This window comes from Eulemur rufifrons, chromosome 9 (genome assembly GCF_041146395.1).
Source record: "Eulemur rufifrons isolate Redbay chromosome 9, OSU_ERuf_1, whole genome shotgun sequence".
NCBI lineage: Eukaryota > Metazoa > Chordata > Mammalia > Primates > Lemuridae > Eulemur > Eulemur rufifrons.
This window is the reverse complement of record NC_090991.1, coordinates 24,548,095-24,564,968: the sequence shown is the minus strand read 5'-3', so window position 1 is coordinate 24,564,968 and position 16,874 is coordinate 24,548,095. Positions and strand designations below refer to the sequence as shown.

General features: G+C 38.7%; 1 protein-coding gene across 1 annotated transcript in view; it reads right to left on the bottom strand.

The window, feature by feature from the left end:
• Window positions 1-15,665, bottom strand: part of PPM1D (protein phosphatase, Mg2+/Mn2+ dependent 1D) — a 57,572-nt gene extending 41,907 nt beyond the window's left edge. Inside the window, exon 1 of the mRNA XM_069481068.1 lies at window positions 14,994-15,665. Coding sequence (XP_069337169.1) covers window positions 14,994-15,465 — 472 coding nt within the window. The 5' untranslated portion in view covers window positions 15,466-15,665. The remainder of the gene's footprint in view (window positions 1-14,993) is intronic.
• Window positions 15,666-16,874: the final 1,209 nt, after the last annotated feature.

The following is a 16,874-nucleotide window of genomic DNA, read 5'->3' as shown; positions in this document are numbered from 1 at the left end:
CATAATGAGGAAAGGATAGTCTCTTCAATAAATGGTGTTGGAAAAACTGGATATCCAAATGCAAAAGAATGAAACTGCAGCCTTATCTTACACCATACATAAACTAACTGGAAATGGATTAAAGATTGAAACATAAGACTTGAAACTATAAAACTCCTAGGGAAAAAAAAACGGAAAAATGCTCCTTGACATTGGTCTTGAAATGATTTTTTTGAATATGACATCAAAAGCATAGGCAACAACAGCAAAAATAAAGTGGGTTACATCAAACTACAAGGCTTCTGTACAGAAGAGGAAACAATCAATAAAATAAAATGGCAACCTATGGAATGGGAAAAAATGTTTGCAAGCTTCATACTACCTGATAAAGGGCTAATACCCAAGATATATAAGGAACTCATACAATGCAATTGCAAAACAAAAAAAAATCAGAAAACAGGCAAAGAACCTAAATAGACATTTTGCCCAAGACAAATGACCAACAAGTATATGAACAGATGCTCAACATTACCAATCATAAGGGAAATTCAAATCAAAGCCACAATGAGATATGGCCTCACACCTGTCAGAATGGCTATTATCAAAAAGACGAGATACCAAGTGCTGGCAAGGGTGTCAAGAAAGAGGAACACTGTACACTGTTGATGGGAACGTAAATTGGTACAGCCATTATGGAAAACAATACAGAGGTCAATTAAAAATAAAAATTAAATTAAAAATAGAACTACTACAACTCAGGAATCACACCTCTGAGTGTATATCCAAAGAATATGAAATCAGCATCTCAAACAGATAATCTGTACCTCCATGCTCACTGTAGCATTATTCACAATACCCAAGATATGGAAACAACCTAAGTATCTGACGACAGATTAATGGATAAAGAAAATGTGGCAGGCCGGGTGCAGTGGCTCACACCTCTAATCCTAGGATTCTGGGAGGCCGAATAGGGAGGATTGCTTGAGCTCAGGAGTTTGAGACCAGCAAGAACAAGAGCAAGAGCCCATCTCTACCAAAAACAGAAAAAATTAGCTGGGCGTAGTGGCGCGCCCCTGTAGCCCCAGCTACTAAGGAGGCTGAGGCAGGAGGATTGCTTAAGCCCAGGAGTTCGAGGTTGCAGTGAGCTATGATGACACCACTGCACTCTACTCAGAGCAACAGAGAGAAACAGTGTCTCAGAAAAAAAAAAAAAGAGTTCTCAAGTACATTCAGCAAATAAAATTTACCTACAATAATTCAGCCATTTATAAAAATCACCTAAAATAAATGGTAAAGACAAAATAAGCCAGAAATAAAGGAATAGTCTAAGACTCAATATTAATATTATTTAAATCACATTTTTGGTCAAAAGCACTAACACGTACAAAGAGATATTTTGCAGTGGCCTAAAAATAACAAATAATCCATGCTTTCCCTATTCATTTGAAATGTCACCTTTATAACATGCTACATTTTACCACAGATCTATTTCTGAACTCATCCTACTAATCTATTTATAGTACTTTTTAATAAGCAGGAGCTTAAGTATCCCTCAATTATTCTTGCTGTTAAAAATTATCTTAAGAAGCTGGGCGCAATAGTGTGTGCCTATAGTCCTAGCTACTTGGGAGGCTAAGACAGGAGATCACTTGAATCCAAGAGTTTGATGCCACAGTCGCTGTGATTGTGCCTGTAAATAGCCACTACACTCCAGCCTAGGCAACATAGCAAGACTCTGTCTCTCTAAAAAAAAAAAAGAAAGAAAGAAACAAACAAACAAACAAAAGAAAAAGAAAAAAAATTCTAAGTATTTTTTCAAATGAACTTTAGAAGCAACTTCCAAAATTAAAAAAAAAAACCTTGAAATTTTGATTGAAACTGACTAAATTTATATACTAAGGAATTGATCATTATAATATTGTCTTAATTATAGTACTGCTTGTATTCTACTTTATATTTTAATCTTTATTTTTTAAAATGATATAAAATTATAAGCACATTAAAAGTATCAGATAGTATATGAACTCTGACTTAAGGGAAGTATTCATTTTTTAAATTATTATTTCAAAATATTGCAGGGGTACAAATTTTGGGGTTACATGTATCAATTATGTAATGCTTGAGTCAGGGTTACAAGTGTGCCCATCACCCAGATAGTGTTCATTGTACAGTGTTGACTGTACTCATTAGGTAGGTTTTCGCCCTTCCCTTCCTCCCCTCGCCCCCCTGCTTGATTTCCACCGAGTCTTACTTCCCTCTGTGCACAGGTATGCTCATAGGTTAGTTCCAATAGCGAGTACATGTGGTGGTTGTTTTCCCATTCTTTAGATACTTCACTTAGGATAATGGTCTCCAGTTCCATCCAAATTGTTGCAAAAGGCCTTAAAATTCATCCTTCTTCATGGTGGAGTAGTATTTCATAGTATACATATACCACATTTTGTTAACCCACTCATGAATTGATGGGCACTTGGGTTGATTCCACATCTTTGCAATTGTGAATTGTGCTGCAATGAACATTCGAGTGCAGGTGTCTTTTTGATAAAATGACTTCTTGTCCTTTGGGTAGATACACAGTAGTTGGATTTCTGGACCAAATGGTAAGTCTACTTTTAGTTCTTTAGGGAATCTCCATCCTGTTTTCCATAGATGTTATACTAATTTGCAGTACCACCAACAGCATATAAGCATTCCTTTCTCTCTGCAGCCACGCCAGCATCTATTGTTTTTGGACTTTTTAATAAAAGCCATTCTAATTGGGGTAAGGTGATAGCTCATTGTGGTTTTAATTTGCATTCCCCTGAAGACTAGTGACGCTGAGCATTTTTCCATGTTTACTGGCCATTTGTCTATCTTCTTTTGAAAAGCTTCTGTTCATGTCTTTTGCCCATTTTTTAATGGGGTTGTTTGGTTTTTTCTTGCTGATTTGAGTTCTTTGTAGATTCTGGATATTAGCCCTTTATCAGATACACAGTTTGTGAATATTTTATTCCATTCTGTGGGTTATCTATTTGCTCTGTTGATTATTTCCTCAGCTGTACAGAAGCTTTTTAATTTAATCAAGTCCCATTTATTTTTGTTGTTGCTGTGATTGCCATTGGGGTCTTCCTCATAAATTCTTTGCCTAGGCTGATATCTAGAAGAATTTTTCCAACATTTTCTTCTAAAATTCTTGTGATTTCATGCCTTAAAGTCTTTTATCCATCTTGAATTCATTTTTGTGAGTGGCGAGAGACATGGATCCTGTTTCATTCTTCTGCGTGTGGCTATCCAAGTTTCCTACCACCATTTGTTGAATAGGGATTCTTTTCCCCAGTGTATAGTATTGTCTGCTTTGTCAAAGATCAGTTGGCTGTATGTGGATAGTGATGAGTTCTCTGTTCTGTTCCATTGGTCTATGGCTCTATTTTTGTGCCAATACCAAGCTATTTTGGTTACTATAGCCTTGTTGTATAGTTTGAAGTCTGGTAATGTGAGGCCTCCAGATTTCTTCTTTTTGCTTAAGATGCTTTGGCTATTCAGGCTCTTTTCTGGTTCCAAACAAAGCGCAGAATTATTTTTTCTAAATCTATGAAATGTGACATTTGTATTTTGATGGGGATTGCACTGAATCTGTAAATCACTTTGGGTAGCATGGACATTTTTACAATGTTGATTCTACTGATCCACGAGCATGTTTTTCCATTTGTTTGTCTCACCGGCAGTTTCTTTCCTCAGTGTTTTGTAGATCTCTTTGTAGAGATCTTTCACCTTCTTGGTTAAGTATACTCCCAGGTATTTTATTTTCTTTGTAGCTATTGTGAATGGTATTGAGTCTTTTTTTTTTTTTTTCTGGAGACAGAGTCTTACCTTGTCATCCTAGGTGGAGTGCAGTGGTGTCATCATAGCTCACTGCAACCTCAAACTCCTGGACTCAAGCCATCATCCTGCCTCAGCCTCCCAAGTAACTGGGACTATAGGCACACACCATGACACTCGGCTAATTTTTCTAATTTTTCTTTAATAGAGGGATCTCATTCTTGCTCAAGCTGGTCTCAAACTCCTGAGCTCAGGCAATCCTCCCACCTCATCCTCTGAGTGCTAGGATTACAGGCACGAGCCACCATGCCCGGCCTCTTTCTTGCAATAATAATTCTAAGAATTTCTTTTTCTTAAACTAATAGTGAATAAACCACCGAATCTCATCACTCCCAGATATTTATAGTATCTAATTCCTACAAACAAGGATTCTCCTAAATAAATACAATCAACCATCAAAAATCAGAAAGTGAACAGATACCATACTACCATCTAATCCATAGAGCCCATTCAAATTTCATCATTTACCCTAATATGCTTTACAAATATGTAATAAAAGATAAAATCCAGGATCTCTTGTTATATTTACTTATCATGTCTCTTTAGTTTCTTCCAAAAGGAATAATTCTTCAGTGTTTCCTTGATGCTCTTGAGGAATATACTACACCAGTCATTTCAATAGTTTCTCAATTTGTGTTTGTTTCATGTTTTCTCATGTTTGAATTTAGGTTACACATTTTTGGCAGGAACATAATAGAAGTGTTAACTATGATCTCACTACAGGCATTGTACAATTTCAATATCTTCCATTAAAAGTGGTACCTTTGATTACTTGGTTATAATGGTGTTTCCAGCTTTCTCTACTGCAAGGTTAATCTTTTTCCTTTAGTAATTAATAAGTATTTTGTAGGGAGGTAATCTGAGACAATGTAAATATCCTTTTAGTCGGCTCGATGGTACTCCCACCCACATATAAAAAGATATGTCTACCCAGAAACTGTGAGTGTGACTTTATTTGGAAAAAGGGTCTTTGCAGATATAAGTAGATTAAGAATCTTAAAAAGAGATCATCTTGAATTAGAGTGGGCACTAAATCCAAAGACCATATCCTTAAAAAAGAAAAGAAGGTTAGCTGGGTGTGGTGGCACCTGCTTGTAGTTCCAGCTACTTGGGAGGCTGCGGCAGGAGGATCACTTAAGCCAAGGAGTTTGAGGTTGCAGTGAGTTATGACCACACCATTGCACTCTAGCCTGGGCAACAGAGTGAGACCCTGTCTAAAAAAGAAAAAAGAAAAAGAAGAAGAAGAAAAGCAGAGAAGACACAGAGGAGAGGGTGATATAAATATGAAGGCAGAGATTTGGTGATGTCTCCACAAGCCACAAAATGCTGCCAAGGATTGCTGGCAGCCACTGGAAGCTAGGAGACAGGAATGGAACAGATTCTCCCTCAGAGCCTCCAAAAAGGAACCAACACTGCTGACACCTTGATTTCAGACTTCTGGCCTCCAGAACAGTGAAAAGAATAAATTCCTGTTTTTTCAAGCCACCTAGTTTGTAGGTATTAATAATCTGTTACAGCACACATAGGAAACGAATATAATTCCATTCCTCAAATTTTCACTCACTAGTTTTAGCATTCATTTGATGTTTCTTGGCTGAATTAATTATTATAGTAGTTACCAAATGTGACTTTCTAATTTTGTCATTCCTTCTACATTTATTAGTGGTCATTCTACTGCAAAGAAAAGCTTTATATCAGCTTTATTTATTTATTTATTTATTTTTGAGACAGAGTCTCGCTTTGTTGCCCGGGATAGAGTGAGTGCCGTGGCGTCAGCCTAGCTCACAGCAACCTCAAACTCCTGGGCTTAAGCGATCCTACCACCTCAGCCTCCCGAGTAGCTGGGACTACAGGCATGCGCCACCATGCCCGGCTAATTTTTTCTATATATTTTAGTTGGCCAGATAATTTCTTTCTATTTTTAGTAGAGACGGGGTCTCGCTCTTGCTCAGGCTGGTCTTGAACTCCTGACCTTGAGCGATTCACCCGCCTCGGCCTCCCAGAGTGCTAGGATTACAGGCGTGAAGCCACCGCGCCCAGCCCAGCTTTATTTATAATAGCCAAAAACTGCAGACAACCCAGAAGTCCATCACCAGGTGAATGGAAAAAGAAACTGTGTTAATAGTATTCAGCAATAAAAAGGAATGAACTATTGATACATGAGACACTATGGATGCATCTCAATATAATTATGCTGAGTGAAAGAAGGAAAACAAAAGAGTATATACTGTAAGATTCCATTTATAGTCACACACTGCATAATGATGTTTCAGTCAACGATGGACCACATATACATTGGTGGTCCCATAAGATTACAATGCAGCTGAAAAATTACTATTGCCTAGTGACATCTTAGCCACTGTAACATCACAGGGCAATGTATTACCTTTTCTATGTTTAGATACACAAATACCATTGTGCTACAATTGTCTACAGGATTCAGGACATTAACACGCTATACATGTTCGTAGCCTAGAAAAAATAGGCTATACTATATAGCCTAGCTGTGTAGTAGGCTATACCATCTAGGTTTGTATAAGTACACTCTGTGATGTACAACGAAATCACCTGACGACGCATCTCTCAGAACGTATCTGTCATTAAGTGATGCATGACTGTACATAAAATTCTAGAAAAGCAAACTAATCTATAAGACAGAAAGCAGCTCAGTGGTTGCCTGGGAATAGAGGTTAGGGAAGGTGAAGGAGAGTAATTACAAATGGGCACAAGGAAACTTGGGAGTGATAGATGTTTATTTACCTTGACCGTTATGATGGCCTGACAGGCACACACATGCATACACACAAATCAAAACTTACCAGATAGTACACTTTAAATATATACCATTCACTGTATATCAATTATTCCTTAATAAAACTTTTAAAAAATTAAATAGCCACATGTAACCAAAGACTACATATGTACTACAGTCAGTTTGACAGCATATATACATATAAAGGACAAAAAGATGATAGAAGGACCTAATTGAGAAAAGCAAAACTATACCTTACCTTTTAGAAGAGAACACAACAGCATCTTTATAACTTTACAGTACAGAAAGATTTCATTAAGACTCAAAAAGCATGAACTATAAAGAAAATGATTAATAAAATTACATTAAATTTAAGATCTTTGTTCAAAAGTGAGTAGACAAACTAAAAACCACCTCCATAACCAAGTATTAGTATCCAAAATACATAAGGAACTTATATAAATCAACAACAAAACAATCCAATATTAATATAGGCAAAAAAATCAAAAAGTGTTTCCTAAAGAGAAAACACAAAAATGTTCTACATAAACGTAATATGTTCAATCTTATTAGTAATCAAGGAAATGAAAATTAAAACCACATTGAGACACAATTTCATATCCACCTAACTAAAATACAGTGTGACAACTTCAATTATTGGCAAGACAGTGGAGAAATTATACTCTCCTACACTTCTTGCGGAGAGAATAAATGGGCACAAACACTTTGGAAAGCAATTTGGCAACATCTAGTAAAGTCCACAATGTACATACCCCATGACCTAGCAATTGTTCCCTTAGTACACTAGAACAGGGTCAGCAAATCTTTTCTATAAAGGACCAGAGAAATATTTTTTGCTTTGTAAAACATATGGTCTCTGTCACAACTATTCAACTCTGCTGTTGAAGCATGAAAGTAGTTACAGACAATATACAAAGGAATGATCATGACAGTGTTCCAATAAAATTTCATTTACAAAAATTGGTGGTGGCCCAATTTGGCCTATAGGCTTTAGTTCGCCAAGGCTTGACTTAGAGAAACCCTCACACATGTGCACAACAACAAAAAAAATGTACGAGAATATTCCCAACATCACTGTTTTTAATTATAAATAGTTTGAAAACTAAATATCCATCAAGGATACAATGGATATATTGGTATATTTATACCATCCATAAGTGAAAATGAACAAACTATAGCTACATGTATCAACATGAAGGAATCAAACACAATATTGAATCAAAAAAGAAAAACCCAGAAGACTACAGCACTTCCCCCTTATCTGAGGAGGACATATTCCAAGGACCCCCCAGTGGATGTGTAAAACTCTGCATAGTATGAACCATATATTCACTATGTTTTTTCCTATAGATACATACCTATGTGACATTTAATTTCTAAATTAGGCATAATAAGAGGTTAACAAAAATAGCTAACAATAAAATAGAACAATTATAACAATATGCCAGCATCACTACTCTTGCTCTTTGGGGCCATTATTAAGTAAAATACAAGTCATGTGAACACAAGCACTGCAACACCGCAACAAATAACCAATAACCAAGATGGCTACCAAGTGCAAGTAGCATATATAACACACATACACTGCACAAAGGAATGATTAACTCCCTGGACTGATAGCGTGGGATGGCATGAGATTTCATCATGCTTCACAGAACAGGGCACAATTTAAAACTTATTGTTTATTTCTAGAATTCTTCATTTACTATTTCTAGATTAAATAAGGGTAACAAACCATAGAAAGCAAAACCTCAGATAAGGGGAGGACTATTGTACATATAGTAAGATGTCATTTATAAGTTATAAAAAACATGCAAAATGTACCATATGTCATTTAGAAATGGACAGTAACATAATAAAATTACAAAGAAATGAGCCGGGATGATAAACACTGAATTTAGAAGCATTTGCCCCTCATGGGGAGGGAAAAGGATGTAATACACTAGTTAGAGTATGGTAATGTTTTATTTCTTAAGTTGGGTTATGGGTGGGTGTTTAATAATATTATGTAATTCTTTTTTTATTTTATTTATTTATTTATTTATTTTGAGACAGAGTCTCACTCTGTTGCCCAGGCTAGAGTGCCGTGGTGTCAGCCTCGCTCATAGCAACCTCAAACTCCTGGGCTCAAGCAATCCTCTTGCCTCAGCCTCCTGAGTCGCTGGGACTACAGGCATGCGCCACCATGCCCGGCTAATTTTTCTATATATATTTTTAGTTTTCCATATAATTTCTTTCTATTTTTAGTGGAGACGGGGTCTCGCTCTTGCTCAGGCTGGTCTCGAACTCCTGAGCTCAAACAATCCACCCGCCTCGGCCTCCCAGAGTGCTAGGATTACAGGCAATATTATGTAATTCTTTATACCTTTTTTGCACTTCTGATATATTTCATAACATAGCTTAAAGATTCAAAGAAATCTAGTTTTGTTTGCATAAGGTAGAAGCTAATTAGAATTTATTAATTTGCTTCCCCTTTCACTAAATTATGTCAATTCTGGAGATTACCTAATACTAATCAAAAGCAATGTCTGATTAACAAAAACAGAAAATAAACTTGAACTCGATAAATAGTATGACATACAAGTCTTTCAGAACATGTGTGGGAAGGTGAAGTTCCCTGATGGTTTAAAATTCCATAATTTAAAAAATTTCTTCTAATTCAGTTCTCTCTCCCCTCCCACCTTCCCTCCTACCTGCCTCCTTCCTCTTCCCCCCTTCTCCCTCTCTTCAGCTTCTTTCCATTTTAATTTAATGAAAACTATCTGCCAAACCTAGAATCAACAATTTAACTTAATACTAACTTCTTCATAATTTCTTTGGTCATACTCTTTTAAAATAAATGCTCTAATCTTCAGTCCGGTTAACAAAACTAAACTTTCATATTTCATCTTCCTTTACAAATACTGTGGCTAATATCCTGTAATCACACCAGAGATCATGCTTCACTCATTTCAACAGTATGTTGTTATCTTTCTATTGGCTCTCTTGGTAAGACTGATACATAGATAAAAGTTGTACTTTATTCATCATCTTCCTTAACTATCCCAATAAAGGGGTAATAAAACATTATTTCAACTGAGTAAATATAAAACAGCCTATACAAACTTTAAGACATTATTTCTTAGAAGGCAAGCATAATAAAAGGGCAGGAAACCCATATATGTGAATATACATAAATTAAATACATACTAAAATTTATGACTAAGTAATAAAAGAAAAATAATGGCTTTTTTTTTTTTTTTTTTGAGACAAGGTCTCACTCTGTAGTCAAGGCTGGTATGCAGTGGTGTGATTACAGCTCACTGCAGCCTCAAACTCCTAGGCTTAAGGGATCCTCCTGCCTCATCCCAGCTAATTTTTTAAAATTTTTTTAGAGATAGGGTCTCGCTACATTGCCCAGGCCAGTCTCGGAACTCCTGGCCTCAAGCAATCCCCTCACTTCAACCTCCCAAAGTGATGGGATTACCAGCCTGAGCCACCCCACCTGGCTCAATGATGACTTTTTACACAAAGGATATATTCATATACTCTCTCATTTTAAAATTTTTAGATAAATTGATTTCCTTTGTAAATTTGGGAGGGGTACATAACCACTAGAAAGACATTAGGGAGGTCAAGCTTAATATTAATCAAATACTTTAAGGAGGGCTTAGTAAGACAGAAAAGGAGTCATTTTAAAATGTAAGAAAGTTCTTCACATTCATTAGGGTGGCTATTATTTTTTTTAATGGAAAATAACAAGTGTTGTTGAGGATATGGAGAAATTGGAACCTTCCTACATTGCTGGTGAGAATGTAAAATGGTGCAGCTGCCGTGGAAAATTGGGCAATTCCTCAAAAAGTTAAACACAGAATTATCATATGATCCAGCAATTCCACTTCTAGGTTTATACCCAAAAGAACTAAAAACCTGATGCAAACAGATACTTGTACACCAATGTTCATAGCAGCATTACTCACAAGAGCCAAAAGTTAGAAACAACCCAAATGACCATCAACAGAAAAATGGATAAACAAAATGCGGTAGATATAATGGAATACTATTCAGCCTTAAAAAGGAAAGAAATTCTGACTCATACTACAACATGGATGACACTTGAAGACATTATGCTAAATTAAATAAGACAGACACAAAAGGACAAATACTCTGTGATTCCACTTAAATGAGGTACCTAGAATAGTAAAATTCATACCAACAGAAAGTAGAATGAAGGTTACCAGGGCCGAAAGAGGGAGAAATGAGGAGTTACTATTTATTAGGCACAGAATTTCTATTTGGGATGATGAACAAGTTCTGGAAATGACATTGGTGATGGCTGTACAGCATTGTAAATGTACTTAATGTTATGAAATTGTATACCTAAAAATGGTTAAAACTGTAATTTTATGTTATGTGTATTTTACCACAATTTTTTAAAGGGAGAGATTTTTAAATTAAAAAAATACTAGAAAGCCAATTTATTTCATCTTTATACTCAACAGAAATTCAACTAAACTCAACTGCTTGTTGAGCAGCTACTCTGGGCAAGGTATTACTAATATGTTGTCTGCCCTAAGAGAATTAACTGTAAAATGAGGAAGGTAATATCTTTGCCTCCAAGAACCTTAACATTTAGCTGAGAGTCAGATAATATAATATACTAGTATCTCACCATGGTCTGTATCATCTTTTCAGGGATTCCAGAGGCCAAAACTATTTTCATAATAATTCTAAGAGTTTATTTGCCCTCTTCACTGTGCTGACATGTGCACTGATGGCACAAAAGTGATAGTAAAACTGCTGGTGCCATAGCAGGAGTCAAGGCAGTGGCACCAAACTGAGCTTTTAGTCACTGTATTCTTACAGTTTCCCATTTACAGTTATTTTAAAAAAAATTTTTAAGCAAGCTAGTTTCACTTAAGAATGTCCTTGGCCAAGTGTGATGGCTCACACATGTAATTCCAGCACGTTGGGAGGCTAATGTGAGAGGATCACCTGAGGCCAGGAGTTCAAGACCAGCCTGGGCAACACAGTGAGACTGCATCTCTGCAAAAATAAAAAATAATTAGCCAGACATGATGGCGTATGCCTATAGTTCCAGCTACTTGGGAGGCTGAGGCAAGTGGATCACTTGAGCCCAGGGGTGCAAGGTTGCTGTAAGCTGTGATCTTGCCACAGTACTCCAGCTGTCTCTTTAAAAAAAAAAAAAAAGTCCCTGATGACACAAAATTAATTTTTATTAAACCTCCAACCATGCATACACCTTTTTAGTATTATATATGACAAAAACACATAAACTGGTTTTTGTTACATACTATGGTTGTCCAGAGGAAAAGCACCCATGATTATGAGTCATGAAATGAACTAGCCTCATTTTTACTTCAGAGACTGATAAACTGTTAGTAAGACTTTGGCATTTGGTATATATTTTCTTGAAAATGAACAGATTGAGCTTTTCACTTCAAGAAAAACTGGCAGTTATTTGTCACCAATGATAAATTTCTAATTGTTGCTTAAAAAATTTCATTTTGGAAAATGTATACCCACCACAGTGAACGCAATAGCTTCCCAATACTTAGACTTTTCCGATGAGTTCAGTGATATTAACAAATGTGATTTTCTTTGGCATTATATAATGAAATGCATCAATATTTTTAAGATGTTCTTAACTCAGTGAACCATTATTTTCCAAGTGATTAATGTTCCATGTTACAAAATCACACATGGATAAAAGATTCATTCAAAGTCCAAGACAGACCAATGGATCTTAATGTTAAGAGTGGGAGAAGTTCATTAGTAAGGTTTCAGATTCCAATTCAATTAACTTAAGAAATGTTAATGTTACCACTTTGGTGCAGAATATTTGCAATTATCTTAAAAAAAACTAACAAAATGTTTCTCCTTCTTCCTACTACATATGTGTGGGATGCTGCTGCTACTTTTTTATACAATTCAACCAAACAGCACAACAGCCTGCTGAAGCAGATGAGAATTCAGCTGTTTTCTATTAAGCTAGACATTAAAAGCGATTTGCAAAAATGTAAAACAATGCTACTCTTCCCACCAATGTTTTTTATTTTGGAAAAAAGGTTTTCACAAAATTAACATAATAAATGTATGGTTTTTAAATAAATATTTTTTTAATTTCTCAGTTTAAATTTCTCATATGGTAAATATTGGTAGATGTGGACCACATAAATGAAAGCTCTTTGGTACAAAGGGTTCTGATAGCAACAAGTTTTGACAGTTACTACTATAACCCAATGTGCACTTCAAAATTAGAAACAATGCTCAATTCCAAAAGAAACAGAAGTCTTCACAGAAGAAAATACTGACTTGGAGTCTGTATGATGAATATATTTTTGTTTGTTTGAGTTTTCCTTTTTAGGGGGACAGGAAAGGCAGAATCCAAGAAAGTGGAATATTTCAATGTGCCCTGAAAAAAGGTGAGTAGACTGATGTGACAGAAAACTTGAGTAACAAATATAATTGAATAAGGAGGCTGAATTTGGACAGTAAAGGGGTTGACCTGTAGATTACAAGTTACAAAGTTTATTTCATAGGAAATAAGGAGCCACCTGTGATTTGGGGACTGAAAAAAATTTTTAAACCTGCATTTCCTGTGTGAGGACTCCCATATGTCAGCATACTCTTTTATTCAAGTTCTGAGAATGGAGTCCAAAGTTTAGCTGTCGCACAAAGCAAACTTTAACATTTTTCTGGAGTATAAGGCTCTAAACTAACATAGGAGTGAAAGCTTGACTCAAAAAGTATGTGTATGTAAAAAAAAATACACATTCAGATTTAACAGCATGGCCCTGCTTTATTCAAAAAACAGCTCATGAAATAAGAGTTTATACCTTAAAGTTTTTAATCCTTAAAGTTCAAACATACGGCATGTTTATGTTGCTCCAATTGTACTGAAAAACAAACAGGACTCTAAATAGTTCTTCGTGTCTAATCTTCCTCTCTCTTGTTCCGACGTCCACTTCCAGTTGCCTTGCAGTCAATGATATGACATATTTCTAGAATATACTACAGTGCTTTCAGCTCTATCCTGCCTACACAGAAACAAAATAAATCCTTAACAGAGGCCCCGGGATTGGATAAGCAACGCCTCCAACAAACCTTAGTGGTTGGTCTTTGAGTCAATCAAATAATTAATGGCAGAAAGCCAAGCAAATGGAAAACAGACTTTGAAACCAGCTAATCTACAACTCTATGACAATACCTTTCTAAAAATGTTCTGTATTTGACAAATCTTTAACACTTTTTTCTGTCTCTGTTCCTCTGTTGAAAATAAAACTTCATGATGCTTACAATTATCAAGAGGGTTTCCCTACCCCACCTCCAGAGAATAGTATTACCTTCTATTCTCTAACAAAGATACATGGCATTTATTCATAACAATAGATAAGTAATTATAATCCTGTATGATAATACCGAATATGTTGCGTAAAGAAATACTGGCTGCTTTACAAAACATTTAAAACTTAGATGAAACTACAACTACGAACGGCAACTACACCAAATTTTCAGAAATTAAGGTCTCTATTTGCTTTTTGCCTACAATAATTCCTTACCTATCGCTATTCTGATGGGCATTTACAATTCATAAATACTCTTGACTAGGAACTGTTGCGAATGATTTGAAAACAATTAGGTAAGGCAGTTACAAAAAAAAAAAAAAAAACCCAAAAGACAAAAAAGCCCTGGCAGAATTTAACACACACCGCTAACACAGGGTCAGTTTAAGAGGTAACACGTTCTGCACTTTTATTTTTCATAAGCAGTACAAGCTATAATCCTAAAAACCTCTCATGATCACAATAGAATTCCTTCCAAGAGTTTAAGTTGCTGGATGATAATATTTCAGCCCTTCACTTTACTCCAACAACCAGCCATCCGGGGTCAATTTGGAGAACTGACACCACCAGTAGGAGGCAACCGTGAGGGACAAGACCTTCAAGAGCAAAATTATGACAGATTCTAAGGGAAACATTCCAATTTTTGTCATCTCCCGCTTCCTTCGCCTGGCCCAGATAACAACGTGACTTCAATTTATCTTCTGGCCAAAATCTGGCGCCAGGTTTCAAACACTTTTTCGCTGGCTGCCACCAGAGTGGAGCAGCGAAGGGAGAGGACTGCTTCCCATTGATCCTCGGAGGGTGGAAATAAAGCGAGGAGCGGTTGCAGGGAGACAGCAATCCTAGCTTTCCCAAGGCCACTTTGTTTGCCCGGCCCTCCACCCAGAAAAGCGCTGTCCCACTGAAGAGAGTCTTCACTTCTATCAATTTACACTTTTGACAGCGCTCTCGGTGGCGGGGGCCCACGCGGTGCTGGTGCTATAAAAGCCATGAACTGCCTGAAAAAGAGGTGGGCGCCAACAAGCCAGAGAACTTACCCAGTTTCTTCCACATAGCGAGGTGACAAGCGAGGAAGCCTTTGCGGATGGCAGCGCAAACCTTCGCCGGCTCGGAGGAGGTGAAACCCTTCTGCTTCTTGATGAAACCCCACAAATGCTCCCGGGCAAACTGTGCCGCCTCCCGCCCGCCGTGCCCGTCGCACACCGCGAAAAAGGCCACAGAGGAACGGCGGCGGCAGCATCGGCTGGGAGCCGGCGAGGCCCCGGCGTCCGGGGGAGGGTCGCGAGCGTCTCGGGCAGCCGCCGCTGGGCCTTTCCCCGAGACTTCGCTGCCAGGAAGAGCGGGCGGTGACGGCTGCGGAGGCGACGGCTGAGACAGCGACCAACGCGGCGAGGGCTTTTCTTCGGTCGTCGGCTCGGGCTCCACAACGATTTGGGTAACGTCCTCCATGTACTTCCTCCCGCCCTGGTCGGAGAAAACGCTCACTCCCAGCGAGTACAGCCCCGCCATGGCCGGCTGGCCGGGGTCCCGCCGGTCCCACGCAGCCCGCCGAATCCGGCGGCGGGAGACACACTCGGCACTCGCCGGCCAACTATTGTTTATCTTCGACGACGTCGAGCGGTGGGAGGGGGCGGTCCCGGAGGGGGGGGGGGGGCGCGTTGTCTGGACTTGTCCGCGAGAGCTGGGCCGGAGCGCAGAGGAGAGAAGAGCCCCGCAGCTGCGCCTGCGCACTGCGCCGCCCCCGCCCGTCCGCGCCCACCACACAAATCAGGCGTTCTCCCCGGCTGTCGTCACCCGGCTCTCCGCGCCGGACCAATGCGGAGTCGAATGGAGCGAACCCGCCCTCCGCCCTCCGTCCCCCGCCTTCGCTCCCGCCCCCAACGGCCGTGCTCTCTCCTCCCGCCGCAGGCTCTGGGCCCGCGCTCAGACCTGGTCGCTTCCCCCACGCCGCGGGCTTTTGCTCTCTCCCGGTTTTCCGCGGTTGTTCCGCGGTTGTTCAGCATTGACTGAACAACTTGGTCTGCCGCCTTTTTGCCCTCGCCCCGGCTTCGTAATGCGGCCAACTGCCCTTGGCGTCCCGCTCGCTGCTCGCTTTGCGGAGAAAGCGGTGTAGTCTCTGGCCTCCCGCGAGTGTGGATGGAGAATGTAGCGGAAACGATTTCACCTTCCACAACTTGAAGTGAAAGGGCGGGAAACCTCTCTTCAAAATGTCGTTTGTGAACAGGCTGGGAAAAGTGTGGCACCCTTGAACTGGATTTGGGTTGGACATATCCGACTGGGAATTGTGGAGGGAGACGATCCAATTTTGTTGTTAAAAAAAAAAAAGAACTTGGGAAATTTCCACCATCAACTGCACGGTCTCACATAACTAGGTATACCAGAGACTTAAATGAGCTATATTTTAACTAATTCTTAACAGATCTTTTCGGCTTTTCTTAAATGTACTTTTGCCTACTAGCACCAGGTACAACATTTAATTCCTGCGGTATCACTCCAAGTTAGCACTTAAAAATAGCTTACAAAAACTTCTGCCAAGAGCTCCAGTGCTCTCACAAATTGGTTATCATCCCCTGTCGTCCCCTGTCTTCACCCAGTAGATAATCGAAGAGCTAAAACCTTTGCACGGATTTCCACGGAATTAAAATAGGCCTTTCTGAATTAAGCAGCAGAGACAGATAAATAGAATAAAAGTTAAAACAGATATCAAAAAAGTGAAATAGGGCCCAGCGCGGTGACTCACGCCTGTAATCCTAGCACTCTGGGAGGCCGAGGCGGGAGGATAGCTCGAGGTCAGGAGTTCGAGACCAGCCTGAGCAAGAGCGAGACCCCCGTCTCTACTAAAAATAGAAGGAAATTATCTGGACAGCTAAAAGTATATATAGAAAAAAAAAATCAGCTGGGCATGGTGGCACATGCCT